The following is a 20261-nucleotide window of genomic DNA, read 5'->3' on the forward strand; positions in this document are numbered from 1 at the left end:
TACACTCCCGCCAGCAATGGAGAAGTGTCTCCCCCACACTCCACATCCTCTCCAGCATGAGCTGTCTCTTGTGTTATTGATCCTAACCATTCTGACAGGTGTGAGATGGAATCCCAGAGTCACTTAATTTGCATTTCCTTGATGGTTAGAATGTTGGACTGCGGGGGGCCATCCTGTCCCGCAGGAATGAACGCCACCAAAAACGAGAATTCCTTCTCTGGTCACATCTTTATTTGGAGCATTTCCTTGAGGAAGATTGGGGGAAGGGAAGATAGAGCAGGGACGAGAGAAAGCTTAGAGAGAGAGCGTTGGGCCCCAAGGCAGCTGCTTTTAAACGGTGGAGCAGCTTGAACGCTGTCCTGATTGGTTAATGCCATTCTGCTGTTCTGAGCATGTGCAAGCAAGGGTGCAGGCAGGGGTGCTCAGCCCCACGTGGCTACCTCCAAACTGCAGGACCACCTGTGCCTCCAGGTGGCTCCCAACATCTCCCTCTTCTCTTGTTAATAAGAGCAATAAGGCAAAACTATTTTCCAATCTGGTCCCCACCTCACTTGGGCTAGCAGGTAGCACACCAATCAAAGACATACAGCACTTCCACCTATACACAGCATGCCAAGAATATCTCTGCTCCCACCCATTCCCAAGGAAGGAAAAGGCAAAGTAGAGTCAGTCAGAAAATTGTTAAGAGATAAGAGGTTGCACAGGGTGTTGCTCAAGTCGATGGTGTGAAACAGCTGCTCTTGACACCGCCCAGAGGGTCATCACTGCTGTCTCCGCACGAATCTTCCACAGCAGGACACTCAGCATCCACTGGGTCATCTTCTTTATCTCTCTTGTCAGTCTCGCTGGCACCCAGATGTATGTCAGCATTCCTAGAAAAACATAAACAAAACTCTCCTCCCAAATTAACATTTAAGAGTACTAAAAACTCTCAGTGTAAAAATTCAGCACAATCAGTACTGGAAGTAGGCTGGTTTTGAACTTAGAGACTTGCATGTCTCTGTATCACAAAGCAAATCTTGTTTGCCTGTACCAGCAAAATTTTGAATTAAAAATTAAGTATAAAGAATGCAAGAGAAATCCTTTCTCTGGGGGAAGCTGTCACTGGTAGTAGTCCCCCTCTATTGTTTAAAAACCAAAGCAGTTGTCACTGGGAATTGAACTCATGACCTTTGGAAGAGTAGTCAGTGCTCTTAACCTCTGAGCCATCTCTCCAGCTCCCCTATTCAGATGGAAAAACCTCTAGGTAGAGCATTGTTTATTCCACCCGTTGCCAGGGGCAATAGGTAATGGTAACCAGGTTGACGTGCCTTTATTATGATAATTAGGACCAGTTCTTTGAGGGAGAATGGGCGTTGCTCATCAATCTGTGACTGCTTCCTGCTGACGAAGGGGCGATGTTTGGGGGATAAATGTTTTTATCTGACTGAATTTTTTGGCGACAAATGTTTTTATCTGACTGAATTCTTGGCGACCTTGGCTGAGGGCGGCAGCAGCGGAGGCCGGCGGCTGCCACAGCTCCGCCTCTGAAGCCCATTATGGCGCGCTCTGCATGGCCCAAAGGCATGGCTCCGCCCCGGGCCGTGCGCGGGCTCGCCGTTTATCCGTTTATCCCGTAACTGCGAACTGTAACTCAGCCTCACCTCAGGCATTGAATTCGCACCGCCAAGCTCCGGCAAAGGGGGCATCCGTCCACCCGTGGGGGGGCTTCTCCTGCCCGGTCTGCCCACGCGCGTGGAGCCCCGTTCTCTGGGAACTCATCTCCACCCGCCCATTTTGCTATGGAAACACAGTTCAGAGTTTGGCCCCTCTCCGTCTTTAGGTCTTTAGCGGCGCTGCCACGCAGCTTGCAGCTTCCGCCTCTGCCTCCCGAGTGCTGGGATTAAAGGCGTGCGCCACCACCGCCGGCTACTTCCTCAATCAAAAATTAAGTTTTCTGTACGTGAGAGCCAGAGACTGAGCTCTCTTAACAAAATTAGGCGAAAATCACCTCAAAAGCTCTGTGGCTCTTTAAGAATAGGGAAGGCAGTCTTAGAACACGATCAAACTCGCCTCCCTACGAGACTGTTGCCTCCAGTCTCTAACAGCGAGTACGCAGGTGGACGGAGAGGGAGCGGGAGCCACGGTCTCCCGTACCCCATCGTCCTCATAGTCCCGCCTTAGTTACCTCGCCTTTTTTGCTGCTGTTCTTATTTACATTCCTCCTGCACTGAACTTAAGGGATTTTTCTTCCCCGTTGCTTTCTGTACCTTTCAGATACCTTAACTTTGATTTTTTTTTTGTATTTTCTTTTCTTTTTAGGCCTATCCTTTGAAATTCTTTTTCCTCCCCTTTTTGGGGGATTCAACAGACGTCACTCACCGCTCCACGTGTTCAGAGTTCTGAAATTCACGGCTCTCTGTGCTGGTGTCTGATCTCAGCTTTTTCTCCCGGGCTTACAGCACGTTGCTGGGCGCTTCCTTCTCAGGGTCCCCCGGCGTAGTTGTCAGGGTCCCTCAGCGTCCCGGGGTTTCGAGCACCAGTTGCGGGGGGCCATCCTGTCCCGCAGGAATGAACGCCACCAAAAACGAGAATTCCTTCTCTGGTCACATCTTTATTTGGAGCATTTCCTTGAGGAAGATTGGGGGAAGGGAAGATAGAGCAGGGACGAGAGAAAGCTTAGAGAGAGAGCGTTGGGCCCCAAGGCAGCTGCTTTTAAACGGTGGAGCAGCTTGAACGCTGTCCTGATTGGTTAATGCCATTCTGCTGGTCTGAGCATGTGCAGGCAAGGGTGCAGGCAGGGGTGCTCAGCCCCACGTGGCTACCTCCAAACTGCAGGACCACCTGTGCCTCCAGGTGGCTCCCAACATTGGACATTTCTTTAAATGTTTCTCTGCCATTTGGGATTTCTCTATTGAGAATTCTCTATTTCTATCTGTATTCCATTTTTTAAGTGGATTATTTGAGGTTTTAATATCTAGTGTCTTGAGTTCTTTGTAGATTTTGGACATTAGCCCTCTATAAGATATGGAGTTGGTAATAGCAAAAGATGTGCCCTGTCTCAACACTATAGTCATCGTTACAATCTCAGTTGTTTAGGTCATTCAGGAACAGAGCGATTTCAAACATAAAGGTTTTCAAATCACTATGGGGGGCATTAAGTCTTTGAAATTGCAGAAATTTCTGTTGACTAGAAATGGAAACCTTCATATTTACAGTGCATTGCACACACACTCACTAAACACCTTAGAAACCTAGAGGTGTCTTGTTTGTTTGTGTGTTTGTTCCTGAGACAGGGTCTCGTGTACCCTAGGGTAGTCTTGAACTCACCGTGTAGCTAAGGATGGCCTTGAACTCCTGATTCTCCTGTCTTTGCCTGCTGAGTGCTAGGATTATACTTTACCTGGCTTCTAGATATCCCAGTAATCTCATGGTTTGTAAGGGGAGTGTTATTAGAAGTTCTTTGTGGGATTTGATGGACAGCTCTTCCTGCCACACGGAAACATAATCTTCAGTCAGGTGTAATGGTGCATGCCTTTAATCTCAGCACTCAGAGACATCAGCAGAAGGATCTCTGAGTTCGAAAGCAGCCTGCTCTACAAAGTGAGGTCCAGGTCAGCCAGGGCTACCCAGAGAAACAAACTGTGTGGCATCAGGAGTTTACCTAATACTGAATCTCAGAATTTTACACTTGTGGTAATAGGATGATGTTACAACCCCTGGTGTTTTCATGAATAGCAGAATCGGTTTACTGCTAAGTCTTATAACAAGCCTGCCTGCTGCATCTGGGGGCATGATCAGTCACAAGTGGCTTTGCATAGGTGGCAGGCCTGCAGTAGTGTCCCCTGTGTGGTTCCTACCATCTGTCCCAGCACAGTGGCTCCTACTAGGCAATGTGCTCTTGAAGAGAGTATTGTCAGAAACCAGCACACACACACACACAAAGCCAATATAGACATACATACACACATGCACATACACATGAGCACACACGTACTTATATATATACACACGCACACACCCATGCTTCCTCTCCATCATGAGAAGGACAGCTTGCTTGACAGTGGACTTCCAGCTATAATATCCTGCCTTGACACAAGCCCAAAACATGGACTGAAATCTGTGTAGCAAAATGTGCCTCTTATTTAACCTGGGTATTTGCTCTAGAAAGAGAAAGTTGAGCACCACAGTGACCAATGAAAGCTAAGGAGAGGAAGTGGCTAGAAAGAGTTGAGATGGAGGGTGACATCTGAACAGAAACCTGTAACAATCCAAGGACTGATCACATGCCCTATTACGGAGAGCTCCCCCAGGCAATTGGACAACCCTGTGGCAGGGTGGATTTTCCCAGGTGTGAGGGACGAGGGATGAGTGAGCCTGGGGTGGAGTGATGGAGATCAGAAAGATAATGTGCCCCAGGTGGTGGCGTCTACATCTTTCAAGCAGTGGCCCCCAAATGGAGAAAGCCCATGCTTGTCACTCAGTCTGAGGACTAATCCCTCACTCAAACTGGGGGATGGTCACTCCTTGTTTCTGGGAGCAATTAAGGAGCGCAAAGGGTCAGAGAAGAGACCCAGAGGCGATTTCTCTTAGGCCTTTTTAAGATGAGGAAATAAGAGCTTGTGAAATAGGAATGAATGATAAAAGCGGAACTTTTCAAAATAGTCTTTGGTCTGATGAATTTGAATGGAAAAGATCTAATCTAGCCTTCAGAATGAAAGGTCGTATGGAATTCCCCTCTTGGGAAAACTGGAATTTTGCTCACCCAGCCACTGGGCAGGGACTAAGTGGGTACCTCAGTTAACCAACCAGAAGTGGCTAAAGAAGAGGAAGGTTCTTGCCAAAGAGGAATCTTGGCCATCTGCTTGCAGGACGCTTTCCCAAGTCAGGCAGCTGGGTAGAAGCCACAGTCACCGCTTGTTCCTAAACTTTCTTTCGCTTGACCGGCCACTTAATTTTATTCCCACAAAGTATAGTTTTGAGATAAAATTGTTAACTTTCAAACTTTCCTTCAAGAAGAGGGACATTCGCAGATCTGGTGTTTCCAGTTCTAGCCTGATGTCCTGCTGGTACCAACAATGCTTTGCACTGATTTTTAAATTTTATCCACTAAAAATTGAAGTTGATACAGAAAAGTTGGTCCTTGTTGTATGTTTTATGGGTGTTGCCATGTAGGATCAAACCTTTTGCATGCTAGACAAAGCTCTTCCACTGAATTCTAGCCCTGGTCCACTTGGTTTTGTTTCTTTTTGTGTTAGTGGGCTTCACATTGCTACAATGAAATATCTGAGTCGATGAAATCTTTTTCTTTTTTAAACCAAATATCTTTACTTGCAAGTGTTCATTGCAAAGTCACCAGTCTGGTTTGGGACCTCTGGGTTCTGCTACACTGTTGACGCCCTCCCTGGAACCCCTCCTGCTGTTGCCTGTGTCGTGGAGATCCTGCAGCTTTGGGTCCGCAGAAGGGCCCCATCGCCTGCCCCAGCAGATCGCTGATGGGGTGGATCTGAGTCAACTCAGTCTTTTCAAAGGTTGGTTGAGCTCGCAGATCCCAAAGTTCACAGCACCGCTAAAGTGACCCTGTGCTTCTGACTCTGACGAAGCTCACTCATCATGACTGGAACATGGGAGAAGCAGTCAGACCGTGAGTGCAGCAGAGACAAGGGGCATTCAGCAATCACGTCAGAGGGCATGGCTGCCTGTGATATGAAGACCTGCTTCAGACCCCACTTCCAACAGACGCAGGCATTCCCTAGGTGTGCCACCCTGTGGGCCAAGCTTTCAGTCATGGCTGTTTTGAGGTATAGTCAGCCAACATGTAAACCATAGCATTTCATGTTCGTTCATTAAAATATAAAATGGTCCTCAAAGACAAAACTGTTCAAGGTCATTTGCTTTCAGTTCTGATTTATTCACAGCATTTAGTTCAAGAGAGCCCTTTATGGAATAAATAGGGCAGGAATAATAAAGGCAGGTAACACTCCTTATATTCAGTCAGACACTTATTCAAAGAACAGACAACCGCAAAGACTTTTATGAAAATTTTAATCAGTTAATTCAAAGAATTGGATTTGTAACCGTATTTTATGTAGAAATGTTCAACTTACCCCAAAATTTCACAGGCATGGAACAAAAGTTAATTCTAAATGCATTAAGGGCATTTTTAAGAACTGTACGGTCATGCACTCAGGTGGCTGGGTTGTTAGTGGTGCGAAGAAGTCGGGGGTCCTGCACACGCTCCTCAGATGCTCCCTCGTCTAATGAAACAAACTGCATCCCCTGGGCTTGTCATAAATGAAGCGAAATTAGGAGACCTTAACTGCCATGCATCTCATATCATCCTAGTGTGTCTTCAGACCTTCCCAGCATGTGACCAAATTAGACACCACATGGAGAAGCTGAGATGACCTAAGATTGGACTAAACGCCCCCTATTTGTGAAACTGTCTTAGCATTTTCAGACTTCTCTGAAACTATGTGGTTTCATGACAATGTTCCACAAGCTAGTGGTATTTTTCAGATAGAAACGTCCAGTTATTGACATCTACAGAGCATCAGTATTAGCGTGTCTGCAGTGTCTCGGGCGACACACACTATCAGTCTCCCCCGCCAACTGTTTTCTTTGGTGGGGAAAGGAGAGCCGCCCAAAGCTAGTCAATTGCTTTTGCCTCAAATGATTTGAATTAATAAAGTCCTATTGTGTCAAAGCTCTGATCCTTCCCGCTCACATGTCTGTGAGGTAGACGGCCCAATGCCTAGACCATCATTAAATGGAATTCAGGGCAAATTCAAAGACATATATGTCAGCAGCAAAAGATAGTGACAGATAACTTGTATGGTTTTTTTTCCTTCCTTTAAGGTTTTTGTGATTCAATATAACCAAGAAAAGATTATTTGCTTTATATTATAATATGCCGACATCTCAGCCATATTTAGATTTGTCTCAAATTTTAAAAGGGTTTTAAACAAATACTGTCGCATCTGCCTTATCAGCAATGAAGACACAACACCGGACTCTTCTTAACTGTGGTTTATTCAAGACCTTAGAATAATCTTCTCACCCTCTCGCTACCTCTCGCCCAGGGGAAAAGCCAGTCTGCAGCTTAAATAACCTCTGGGTAGCCAACCCCAGCAAGCCACATGGGAGACGCAGCTAGGTCCAGAAACGCGGAAGCAAGCCAGATCTTTAGCGTTAGCCATATATGGAGTTGTTACACATCTGAGAGCATTCACCGTTGGAAAGGTAGAAGGTGAGAATCAGTGCCACCTGTAAGGCGTGGCATCACACAGCTCTCTACAAAATACTGTTTGGGTCATGCCAACATCATTTTACTTTAAGAATTCTATCTGGCACCCTGTGTGTCTGTAAAAGTAAAACCCTGATAGTCCCAAATGTCACAAGGATATGCTTTGTATTACAGGAAGCTGATAAAAATCATCCGGAATATCATTTCTCATGAAGAACACATTGCATAATCTCTGGACAATCAAATCAAAGAAAAAGTTATTCAAATAAACTTATTCTCACTGCCAAACCTGAAGCATTCCACATACACAGGCATTCAGAATCATTTAATAAATAACTGTTCTTCAAATCATAGTTATATAAGACTACATATATGATTATATGACCCTGCTCATTGGAATACTACAAGAAAGAGTCACAAAACTTGATTTTTGTTTACAAACACGGTGATCAAAAATAGATCTATATACATAAGAAATACACAAATACATAGTTGATTTAAATGGTATATAAATCTCTCTCCTTCAGATAAATGCTAATATTTTTTAATATTTTAGTTTTTAATGTCAGTTAAAATGTACAAAGCATGACTGTCTAAATATGACTAACCAAAAATTATGTATAAAATTATAAATTATTTTTAAAATGTCAATATTTTTATTTTAAAAATGTGAAAACTTCTTAACTCTTTTAAACAATATCTAATGTGGGTATTGTAGAAAAATAAGTTATTGATGAAATTCTTTAATGCAAGTGGTAGCTATGAACATAGCCAAATAAGTGGCTAAGAATGTTGGGACTATTGTTTGAAATCTTAGAAGACAGAACAAAGCACGTATTTGATAAGTCTTGGACAGATGAAAAGAAAAGTAGGATTTACCTATGAAATTTAGCTCTTTAAATATATGAATTAGCTCAACTTAACAGCACAAAAAGCAATTATCTGACCCCATGGGACTTTATTGTTTTTAAATATGCGATATTCTTGAATCACCAAATTTACATGATGTATATGTTAGTCAGTACCAGATGAAAGGGCATATATAATTTATAAGCTGGCACATGGTGAATGAGGGACAGAGGTGACATGATTCATACTGGTTGTCTCAAGACATACATAAGCCTAGGAAGCTGGAACAGTAAAGCCTGGACAATGTGCCCAACAAAAGCAAGACCTATGGGACAGAAATCAAGAAGGAAGTATATGGTAGACAGTGGATAGCCTAAAACGGGCAATATAATTGGCCAATAACCAGGGATCTCAGTGGGAAAAATAGGCACAAGAGTGTATTAAAGATGATCGTGATTCTTGGGTCCCTATTGTCTCCTAGGCAGGATCTTTCTGTCTACCCCATTCCAGATGCAGACTTGGTAGCAAGGTTCCACCATGGGTTGATCCAGAGGTAAAGATGACAGGCAGGCTCTATTGGTCATTTCACGGCTGCCTAGAAACCGAATGTGTAGGGGGAGGCAAGAATTCTCTGTCCAGATTCTAGTTGATATCCCAGGATTTATATACAAGCACCAAATAAGTCCCAAATGTAAGAATATGCCTTTGGTCACCAAGTATCACATGTGTGTGCCTATATTTGCCTTTCAGACATGTATGTAGTCATAACATTCAAAACTGTCTCATTTTGAATATGTGGATATCGAATATGTGGAATATGTGGATATTGAAACAACTCTAGTGTAGCATCGATAAATCAGTGTGGAAAATAAACCAAGTTGGGACTTAGCTTTTACAAAAATAAGTCTTCCAAAACAGCTGTGATGGGCAAAAAAATGATCTGATCCAATTATCCTAAAACACGTTAAAAAAAAAAAAGACAGACATGATAACATAGCCTCTAGCCTTGAAATGCTTCACAAGCGAGTCCCACTGATCTTGCCACTGTGGTCCGTGGGGTTCAGTTCAATGTGGTTGAAGGCGGGGTTATCAATTCCACCATCTTCCATATATGGATGTGACTTATCGCTCAAAACATGATTCTCCTGAAAAGAAAGTTACATGGAAAAGTTCTTCAGGAGGAAACTTCAATTTGTTCAATGACAGATAATTGTTACTAGGGTTTTCATTTCTCCTATCTCCTGACAGAGTGATAGCCAACCAACATAAACCAGCAGAAGATGGATGGTGTATATTAGACACCTTGGCTATGGGTACCCATACATTCTCTCAATAGTTCCTATCTATTAACTATACACCTGTAGATAGAGGCGCAGAAACATCCCGCTGTGTGCCTGTTCAGGAAAGAGGCTGGGGACTAACTGGTATTCTATTCCAGTGCTTAAAACCCCACTTTCCTAATTGAAGATAACCAAAACCTAACTTACTTTCTTAAAAGCATCAAAATTGGATAAAAAGTCCTGTTTGGTTAGTAAGAATTGGGGGTCCAAATTCTGTCTTCTTCCTCCTGAAAAACAAGCACATTATTTACACTGTTACGCAGACACGTATGGCAATGGGACCCCCCAATCATGCAGGCTTTTGGCTTAAGAACACTCTGCTTTATATGCACATCAAATGCAAAGAAGACCTTGAAAGTGGTCCTGAAGGTCCTGAAGGTTCTGAAGGTCCAGCCACCATTCCCTGTCCCTAGCTCTCAGCTCCTACCAGAGTCTAGCTGATGAATATGAATCTTACAACATCCACATAGATAAATAGATGCAGAGAGATGAAGGCTCCCAATTCAAACTCAACTGTGTCATTTGGTGCCACTCGGATGAAGAGCTGACTATCCTGGTAACAGTAGGAAGAGCTACCCACACAACCCGCCCATAAAGTGGTAAACTGTCTGCTTCCACCTCTGCCCCCTGCCCCTTTGCCTCTGCATCTGCCCCTCTATCCCTTTGCCAGTCTTTGCGCCCCTGCTCCCTCTCCCCGCCCCCCTCCCTCCTGCCCCTGTCTCTATCTCTGCCCCTCTCCCCCTCCAACTCTGCCCCCCTGCTCCTCTGCCCCTTTGCCCCTCTGTCTCTGCCTCTCTGCCCTTCTCTCTACTCCTCTCCTCTGCCATTCCGACCCTCTGCCCCTTTGCCCTTCTGTCTCTGTCCCTTACCCCTCTGCCCCATGCCCCTCTGCCTCTGCCAGTACACCTACTTTTCCTGACTTTTGTAATTATGAATAGCTATGTGAGTGGAGAAACTGTGAACTGCTGACTGAGTTAAGCAAATACTGCATGCTCACTGCTGTTTTGTACGAATCGTCTTCTCTAAGGTTTTGTTTTAGAAACCAATCTTTTGATTTGGTCTTGCTTGTTTTCTGTCTGTCTATCTGACTTTCATTCTTTTCTTTCTTTTTATTTTGTCTTGGTGAACCAACTAAGATGCTCTTGAGAATCATGCATGTGGTCCTCAAACCACCACTATCTACTATATCTTTGAGGGATGTACTTAAAACTGAGACCCCTGCCCTTCAGCTTGGACAGACCGAAGTGGAACGGCAGGACCACTGAACTCTTGATTTTGCCTGATTTCTAAGGTGATTTTTTTTAAATTTTTATTGAGCTATACATTTTTCTCCACTCCCCCTTCCTCCCCTCTCCCCTTCTACCCTCATCCCTGACCCCCATGCTTCCAGTTTACTCAGAAGATCTTATCTTTTTCATCTTCTTGTGTAGGTCCATGGATGCCTCTCTTCAAGGTGATTTTTAAGTCTGCTAAAGTTTGAGGATTACTATAGTACCCACCCCTGTTTTATTGACCAAAACAAACAAATAAATTCAGTGCAAAGAGTCAAATGGAGCTGACTGCCAGTGAAGGGTGTCCATCTGGATTCTTAGAGAGCTCTAGTATTCTACAGTTTGTTTTAAAGACCATCAGAAGTGTATGTTTCAAAATCTTTTTCAAGGTTCACACCGTAGCAGAGGGGGAAGAATGGCTCACTAATGAAATCAATTAAGTGAACGTGATTTTGCTTGCTTGTTTTTCAACTAGAGGTCCGCCCTCCTGAACACCACTGCATGCAGTTAACGAAATTAAAGCAGCTAATGAAAAGAAAAGGGAATGCCAGCAGGAGCACGCTGATGCCCGGTTTCTTTAAAAGGGAGAGAAAGCAGGAGGGGGTAATGAGAGTCAAGGATAAGAATACAAGGAAACAGTACAGATGTGGTTCGGATGTGAACAACTGGCTAATTTGTGAGAATTAATTGTACCTCTCCAAACAGATTAAGTAATACGGTGCTACTAAGTTAGTACTTTCTAAGAGAAAAGCACGATCCTTCTGGAAAGGGAGGGCAAACATTATCGTTGCCAACCCAGAGGTGATAAGATTGAAAGCAGGGCTACCTGGATGCCAAAAGTCAACAATGCCAGTCAGATACACCAAAGGCTGCCAGCTTGCGGTAGTGCAAACCAAGCGGCAACACCACGTGTTTGGACAACCTGTGGGATAGCTGGGTAACCATAAGGTGGGCAGTGTTGCCTTCCCCTGAGCTGGCTGCTATGGATATACATGTGGGAGGGAGTAGGGGTTTGGAGCCCGCACTTCCACCAACCCTCAATCCCCGTTCACGATAATCTGAATCGATATGCACCTCTCGCGTGGACATCTACCTGCCCTCCTCCCCTACAGTCCATTCTCAAACCACACCAAACGCTTCTTTGGGAATTGTCGGAAAAGTAATTGGGAAAAAGATATTCATAGATTAGACCTAAAAGACAGAGAAGGGAAGTAGGAAAGAAAAGACAAGAAAATGAAAGAAAAGCTTCCTTAGATGTAAACATTTGACAAACAGGAGTTTCCAGAAGGATGAAACAGAAAATAGCAAGAAATTACAAAAGGTTAGCTTAAGGAAATGCCCAGGATGGCAAGATATGAGACTTCAGAGTTAAAGGGTCATAGGGCAAGAGGTCGTTGAAAAACGTGCCGCCATTGGAAAGATTAGCAGGTCGCCTGTCATTGGCACTCAGAAGAGAGGAGAGATTAAGATGTTTGAGAATAGGACTCATATTCAAATTAGCAGTCAAGCATAGTCATTTCTTAGACATGTGAATTTTTCAAAACCTTGTTTCCTCTCTGTCCTACTCAAGAATGTGCTGTATACGATGGATCCACTCAGCTAAAGGAATAAACATGGGGGTGGGAGAGATGCTATTGCAGAGGTCCCGGATGTGGTGTCCGGCACCCACATGGTGGCTCAGAATCACAAGTAAGGAAAGATAAGGCACCTTCTTCTGGCCCCTGTGGGCACCAAGCAAACATGTCATGCAATTAATTACATGTACACAGGTAAAACATTCATACAAATAAAAATATTAACTGATTTAAAAATAAACTAACCCATTCCCTGTGGTGGGACGCCATGTTCCGCCTTGATATAGGCAGAAGGGGTTTGGTCCTGCCTCAACCTAATGGGCCAGACTTTATTGACTCCCCATGGGAGCCCTTACCCTTTGGGAGGAGTAGATGGGTGGATTGGAGGGGGAAGGAAGGCGAGGGGGGCCAGAGGGTAGGTGGGAGGGAGAGCTGTGGTTGGAATGTAAAATGAAACTTAAATAAAAAAATTATTAGAAAGGTCAAAATCAACTAGAGGCACAAACATAAGTGGGAAGTTGTGGGGGGACAGGACAACACAGGAAGGGGGGCAGGAACACACCCACAGTGAGAACAAAATAAAATCTCAGGATAAAACCTCCATTCCAGGTAGCAAGCTTACGCTCTGTGCATTAGCAACTGATGATTAGAACTTGACTCTTCACGAACATTTTCAAAGGCTTTCTACTATGGTCCCACATGAACATTATAGTTATGGCTCGTTACGTGTGTGTGCATCTTTGGTGTTTACAATGAATGAATCTGTAGTAGACAATGGAGACAGCCTGGTAGAAAGATGTCATCAAGATGGGCACACGGCTCTCCCTTTGTAACGAGCAGCTATGTGGTTCAGTGTTCTCGTGCACATTAGTGTGATCTTACAGCGACCTGTCTTCTTCTTCCTCATTTTCCGCATAACAAGGCTAAGGTTCAGAGCAGACTACTTAGTGTATCCTGACTGAATCCAGGTAGCTATTAAATGGCAGAATCAATATTATGATAGCACTGGGTTAAGTTCTTCTGCCTTAAGTTCAGGCTCTCAAATACTCCATGAGTAAAATTTTAAAAGTTAATTTAAATCATTAAGAGAATCACAGTAAAGTGCTAAAGAGCTGTAAATCAAACATGGGAAACTTGTATTTATAAAAGTGAATAGAAAAAAATATTATGATAATTACCTGTTGGTAAACTGATAAGCATCCCCACTAACAATGTTACCAATGTTCCAATAGTACTGAAGTACAAATATGATAGTGAATACCAATTATCCATCAGCGGAGTCCTGAAAGATACCAAAAATATAACTAAATAAATATAACAGCAACAAGTGTGTTTATCAATTATCCTGAAAGTAAGGATGTGATTTTTAGCCACTTTTAATGCCATAATTAACTGGTCTGATCTGTATTAAATTAGGAGTTTAAAATATGGCTTCACTTTGACTATGTGCATGAAAAAGGACTTTAAATATTGCAAGAATAAGGTACCATCATTCCTTGGCTTGGGAGAATCATAAAGCATGAGGCCACAGTCACCTAAGTCACTGCAGCCTGGCATAGGCAGGTTTCTGTGGGACCCTGGCAACACAAAGACAGTGCATAGCCCCATCAAAATCCTTTTTTATTTTTTCTTGTAATCTTTACTTGAAATGTATAAATAACCAACGAGTAATCAAATCAACATCCTGCGCTATTCCTGACAGGTGACTAAAACAACTTTTAATTTGAAAATTAGAGAAATAGCCAGACATGATGATGTATATCTTTAATTTCAGCACTCTGGAGTCAGGTGGATCTTGGAGTTCAAGGCCAGCCTGGTCTACTGAGTGAGTTCCAGGACAGCCAGGTCTACACAAAGAGACCATCTTAAAAAAAATTAGGACATTTTTTTGACATCAAAGTAGGCAATGATTTCCTCAACAAGACCACAAAAGACTAACGATATAGACAAAGATAAGCCATGATTTCTTACAAAAAAAAAAAGCTTGGCAAACAGTAAAAATGAAATTTATTGATTGAGAAAAAAAATATTTTCAAAACATATTTTGAATAAAGAATATATCACCAACTCCTAAGTAAAAAAGAAATAAAAAGGCAAAATATTTTGAACATTGGAACAGTTCTCAAAAGGCAAGTGACAAAAATAGATATCTGGATGCCCAATAACTATATTAAAGGGTAGTCAACTCATTAACCATATGAGAATTAAAATTGAAATCACGGAGATGCGCTCATCAACTGTTAGGAACTTAAAAGAATGCCAACTTAATCCAGGAAGCTTAAAACCCTGCCTAGGCAGCCACGAGATGTCTCCCTGAGTCTTCAGCTGCGCCACGTGCTGTCCTTCTACTGTAGGAGTAAGCAAGTCGCAGGGGAATATCCATTTCAGGGTTAGGAAAAAAAGCAGTGTTATACATAAGACAAAAAAAAATAAAAGCGGAACACTTGGAGTCCCCTGCTTGGCACAGGTAACAGGAAGACAGAACGTGAAGACAGAAGCTCATACCTTTCCACGTTGTGTATCTGGAAAGCACTTGTGGAAAAAGGCATTTCTGTGGTCGATATCCAGTCTGACCCATTGTGTGTGATGTTACAGCCACGGACTTCCAGGGGCAACGGCAAGGTTCTCTCAGGAAGCGGAGGGTAAAGCTGAGCCCCAATTCCTACCCATAAAGAAACGGCGAATCCAGCCAACAGACCTACGAACGCTCCCTGGAAAACAAGAGAAAGATAACATCGTTCTCTTTGAGGTGGATTTAGCATGAGTTACAGTCAGTTTCGAAATGGTCAAAGCCAAATTGGCCAGTCCCCTACCTGACTCCCCTCCCTTACGGTGTCTCTGCCTCTTTTCAAGGTCACCACAGATCCCTGGCCTCTCTGCCCAGAGTCTTAGACACTCACGAACCTCATTCCCTCTTTATCTAACCAATGACTGTGCTATAAATGTCTGACATTACTTACATACTTTCTAGGTCTTTTCAGAACTTCCTCCTATGGGGGAAATGGACTTCCTGTTGGTTTTCAGAGAAGTCATTTTGGATTTTATTTATTCTAAACACAATTTTGCAATTCCAGACGCAGACATGTTTAGAGAAAATAGCAGTGATGTTGCCTCTTTCCAAAAAAATATTCCCAATTACATTCACCTCCTCAGGACTAGAATGACATAGAGAAGTTATGGCTTGAAGTGCCGAATGAACAAACTGTGTAGTCATGATGGCAACGATCTGATTGCCTCTTTTTGCTGTGCTCTGACCGAAAACATTCTTTAACTCTAAGCCTGTTGCTCTCCTTCCTTAAAGCCTAGATACTCAATTCTAAGAAGGGCAATAATGTAAAACAAGCAAGAGATGTTGGTCTGTTTACATTCTGAGCATTTAAATTGCACTGCGTGGTTCTGACAGTTTCTATTTAGCGTCCTACATGCAAGACCTGCTAAGGGTCTTCAATGCCCAGTTCCTCACCGTACACTCTGTCAAAGTCAAAATGAGTCATTTCAGACCCCAAGACAAGTAACTAATGGCAGACCTCAACGCGACCGTGTCTTTACAGCGAAGGGAAAGAACGTAGCTGGAAAAGTAACCTTTTGCCATGTCGATTAGCTATACTTACCGTCGAATTGGCAAAGGGGACTAACATGCCCAAAGAAAACAAGCCCAGAAGTGGCCCACCAACCATGCCAAATATGCTGAGCGCTGCCTGCAAAACGAACACAAAATCAACAGTTAGAAATCTCAAACCCGAGCACAAGGTTCCAAGCAATTTCATCAGGGTAGGCATTAAACTCCTCGAGAAAAATAAATCATAATTTTATTCATGGCAATCTTGTCATTGATGAAGGTCACTGACACCTGGGAAGTTCTGTTTCTCGATCTTAAGTGTCTTCTGTTCCTTTGGGTGTTTGTTTGTTTTGAGACACGGTCATCTCTAGTCCTGGCTGTTGAGCTCACTATATAGACCAGGCTGGTCTTGAACTCACAGGGATCCTCCTGTCTCCACCTCCCAAGGGCTGAGATTAAAGATGTACGCCACCACAATTGGCTCGCCTGTCCCTTCGGGTACCCTCAAATAGGCAACAAAAGGCTGGAGAGATGGTTCAATGGTTAAGGGTGCAGAAGACCTGAATTCACTTCCTAAAACCTGCAGCAGGTTGCTCACGACAGCTCTAACTCCAGCTCTGAGGAACCAGGCGCCCTTTTCTAGCCTCGATGGGCACCTCCACTTACATCCACATATTCGCGCAGACACACACACACACACACACACACACACACACACACGTACACAATTGAAAAAACTATTTTTAAAGATAACAAAAGGGGCTGGGACAATAGCTCCATCTATAAAATGCTTCACAAGCACCTGAGTCTGAGGCACACACACAAAACCTAGATGTGGCAATCACATGGCTTTAATCCCAGTGTAGAGGAAGCGGAGACAGGAGGGATCATGGGGCTTGCTGGCCAGCCAGGCTAACTGGATTAATCAATTCCAGGTTCAGTGAGAGATCCTGTCTCAAAAAACAAGATGGGGCACAACTGAGGAAAACAGCCAATGACCTTCCAGTTTACACACACATGCATGAGAACCCCTCCCCAACACATATACACACATGCACACACACACACACACACACACACACACACACACACACACAAACCAAAAAAAGGCATCACAATGCAAGGAAGACAAAGAGTCATGAACCATTGGAGCACCTCTGTGAGCGCATAAATCGAGACACCCCTTCTCAGCTTTGTTCTGCAAATCACCACTCTGTTTCATGCGCTGATGGTCTCAAAATATTCCCCGAACAAGACTGCGGACAGGCACTACAAAATGGCCAGAGATAACAATAAAATTCATGCGCATCCCTGACTGGATCTGATAAGGATTTAATTAGATTGAAAATTGGTTTTAAATTAATTGATCTACTGGCACAGAGAACGATGTAAAATCTATTTGGAATCTTTTCTTTGAGATGGAGATACGAAAGCCAGGAGACTGAAAAAGATTTGCGATATGAAACGTGAGGCAATGCAAATAATGCTCCAGGAGATATATGCTCTTAATAACCTAACAACTTCAATAACCTAAAGTCTAGTTTTGAAGACTGAGCAGGATAAAAGCTAATGGTTAGCTGATTGGGTATTACGTTATAAATTTTTAAGGGAAATAAGTTGTGAGGGGCTAATGTTTACGAGAGTGACGATGGGGAGTGATAATGGATTATAAGTCTCAAAGAATCTATAAGAAATGATTTTGAATGTTTTCATCACTGCAAAATGATAAATATACAAAAAGGAGATAGATATACTTAATCACATTTTAATGCAGTAAAATACACACATGTATTAAAACATGATTTTATGCACCGTAAATATGCAGTTTTATATGTCAACTAAAATGTAAAAAGAACCATTACAGAATGTGAGCACGGTGATTTCTCCACCAAGAGGTTTGACACAACAGAACAAATGAATCAGAGAGTATACCTGGGAAATGTTAGAAGACATGTACTGGATTGTTGATTCAAATGATTCCTTAAAGTCTACACTGTGACTGGAGAATGTGTGGACACTGTGAAAGAGAGTGATATATGAGAAGGATGTGGGCTAAGGGATGTGATGGGTATCTATTCTCAGTAGGGATGTGATGGGGGATCTGTTCTCAAAAGTCACAGGATGTGAGACAGACTTCACTGTGAGGTGTGAAAAGATATCCACAAGGCCATGAAGCCAGTTATGACAACATGATCTGGGAGTCACGTTTATAGAAATAAGGAAGATGCTTTTTTAAAAAATCTATTAGCAAAAAAGACCTTTGCTGGGCATGGTGGATCACACCTTTCATCCCAGCACTTGGGAGGCAGAGGCAGGGGGATTTCTGTGAGTTCGAGGCCAGTCTGGTCTATAAGGGAGTTAGTTCCAGGACAGCTAGGGCTATTTCACAGAGAAACCATGTCTTGAGAAATTAAAACAAAACAAACAAACAATAAATCAGACAAGGCGACCTTAGTAAGTAATACAGCAAGGAGTTACTGGTTAGGCTTGAGGTTAGGATGATTTTGCTAGATGATGTCGCCATATAGTCCAGAGAAGTCAGTCACAATAGGAGTCATCAATCACAGGGCAGATGATGGAGGAAAACACATTCGCACACCCATATCAGCAAAGGTCAATGAGGAACTGAGACTGTACACTGCCAAGGCTCCTCCCTGCTAGGCAGTATATCGGGAGACATTATAGGAAACAAGCAGTCACCAAGGCACAACAGTAAGGTAGCTCCTTCCACCATGGTATCAGCAGAGATCACTCTGAATGTTTGTGGATGCTGGATGTTGAAATCAACCAGCACCCTCAAAACAAAAACAAAACTTCTTCCCCCATTAACTGTTCAAGAAAGGCCCACTTCTCAAGCAGGTAGCTCATCCTAGCTGCCCCTGTTGGACCCTGAAGTCCAATCACCAAGGAGGAGTCGCCCCAAGAGACCACTCTCACACCACAGTTGATGTAAAAGCAAGAGGATTTAATTCTGTCGTGACAGGGTCTTTTCAGCATTCGAGAAGCCAAAAAGACTCTGAATAGCTGGTACAGGCTACTTTTAAAGTAAAAAGCTACAGAAACAAGGGGGGGGGGTCTGGGAGTTGTTTTTCCAACATTAGGATTGGCTAATTTAAAGGGCTACTAGCATTGATTCTTCTTAGCCACGGCGAGAGAGTGGTTGCTAGATCAGGCGGGGTAAGGGGGAAACATCTGTGAGTCATCCTATCCATATCCAAGGAACTGAGTCGATATTCCCTGACCAAGGCTGAGGAACTAAGTCAATGCCTAAGGGTTATCTTGCCCCAATTCCAATAACTGAGTTCTATCTGGAGAACATCCACAAGGACACAGGGAGATGGAAAATCCCCAACATTCCAGTATGTGCATGTGTAGTTGTGAAGTCCTTGGTTCCCGGGGGGGGGCACTACTGCTGAGAGGCCTCAGAAATAGCCTCAGAGTTGTCAGAAATGGCCTCAGAGTCATCCTAGAGTTCTACACCCCCTTAAAAGACAGGTGGCCGACGGATGTCACTGTCAGCTGATCATAAGAATCTCTGTCAAGGGACCATCCTCAAACTTTGGACTATCCTTCTGTGTTTTTTTATGCCTGTATTCAACCCATGTTAGTTGCTAATTGTCCTCTTTCATAAAGAGAGTTTGGTAAGAGTAAATTTGGTGATGGTTTCTAAAAGTCGGGTCTGCTGAGACTAGCTCCTGGAAATCCTCAGAAGAGGGTTGGAATTCCCAGGATAGGGTTGTAACACAGCACTAAGTGGCTCACAGTCATAGCCACCTTGATGGGCCTGTGGCTGTCACTATCTCGGAACCATGGTAAGGCTCATGCTTGACCTCTTGACTCTGAAGAGCGTTAGTCACTAAGAAGCCCCCTGCACTTGGAAGTCTGTCAAATCTCAAGCACCTTTCTGTTGACGGATAAAGAACAGTCTTTGGCATTCTCAGAATGGCCTGCTGGGAACTTAAGTGAGTGGGTACCAACGAACCTGTCAACAATCACAGATCTGGGACAAGCTTACAGGCCCCTAACCCTTTCTGCTAGGAGCTAGTTACAGATGGGTTTGGGAGGAGGGGCAGTCATGGTCTGCGATTGCGGAGCCCACAACTGTCTTCGCTGAGGAGCCCACCTGGCTCCAGCACATAATTCCATACCTGTGGTCACACACATGATTCTAATTAAATACAGTCTCTAAAACACAAAAAGAAAGAACCAATAATAACAACAAATCATGAATGTGGGAGGGGAGACTTCTAAGGAGGGGAAATAGTAATAGAGATTCAAGGCTACAATAATCAGAATATACATTATACATGAGTGAGATTGTGCAAAAACCAAACTGAGGAAAAGTTTTTCTGTTGAAAAGTAAATTCAAAGAAAAAATAAACTCGGTTTTAAAAAATGGACCATAAAATAAGTTTTACACGGTATATTCTCCCCAACAAATTG

The 20261-nt window shown here is 43.3% G+C and overlaps 1 protein-coding gene across 2 annotated transcripts in view; it reads right to left on the reverse strand.

The window, feature by feature from the left end:
• Positions 1-6993: 6993 nt before the first annotated feature.
• Positions 6994-20261, reverse strand: part of Slc5a8 (solute carrier family 5 member 8) — a 74015-nt gene continuing 60747 nt past the window's right edge. For both annotated transcript variants that reach the window (XM_048418689.3, XM_048418688.3), the window contains exons 11-15: positions 15871-15957; positions 14765-14970; positions 13438-13541; positions 9562-9641; positions 6994-9219 (exon numbers count right to left, since the gene is read on the reverse strand). In XM_048418689.3, the coding sequence (XP_048274646.3) occupies positions 9091-9219; positions 9562-9641; positions 13438-13541; positions 14765-14970; positions 15871-15957 (606 nt within the window). In that variant the 3' untranslated portion in view covers positions 6994-9090. The remainder of the gene's footprint in view (positions 9220-9561; positions 9642-13437; positions 13542-14764; positions 14971-15870; positions 15958-20261) is intronic.

Source organism: Myodes glareolus, chromosome 26, assembly GCF_982192425.1.
Source record: "Myodes glareolus chromosome 26, mMyoGla1.1, whole genome shotgun sequence".
NCBI classification, from domain to species: Eukaryota; Metazoa; Chordata; class Mammalia; order Rodentia; family Cricetidae; genus Myodes; species Myodes glareolus.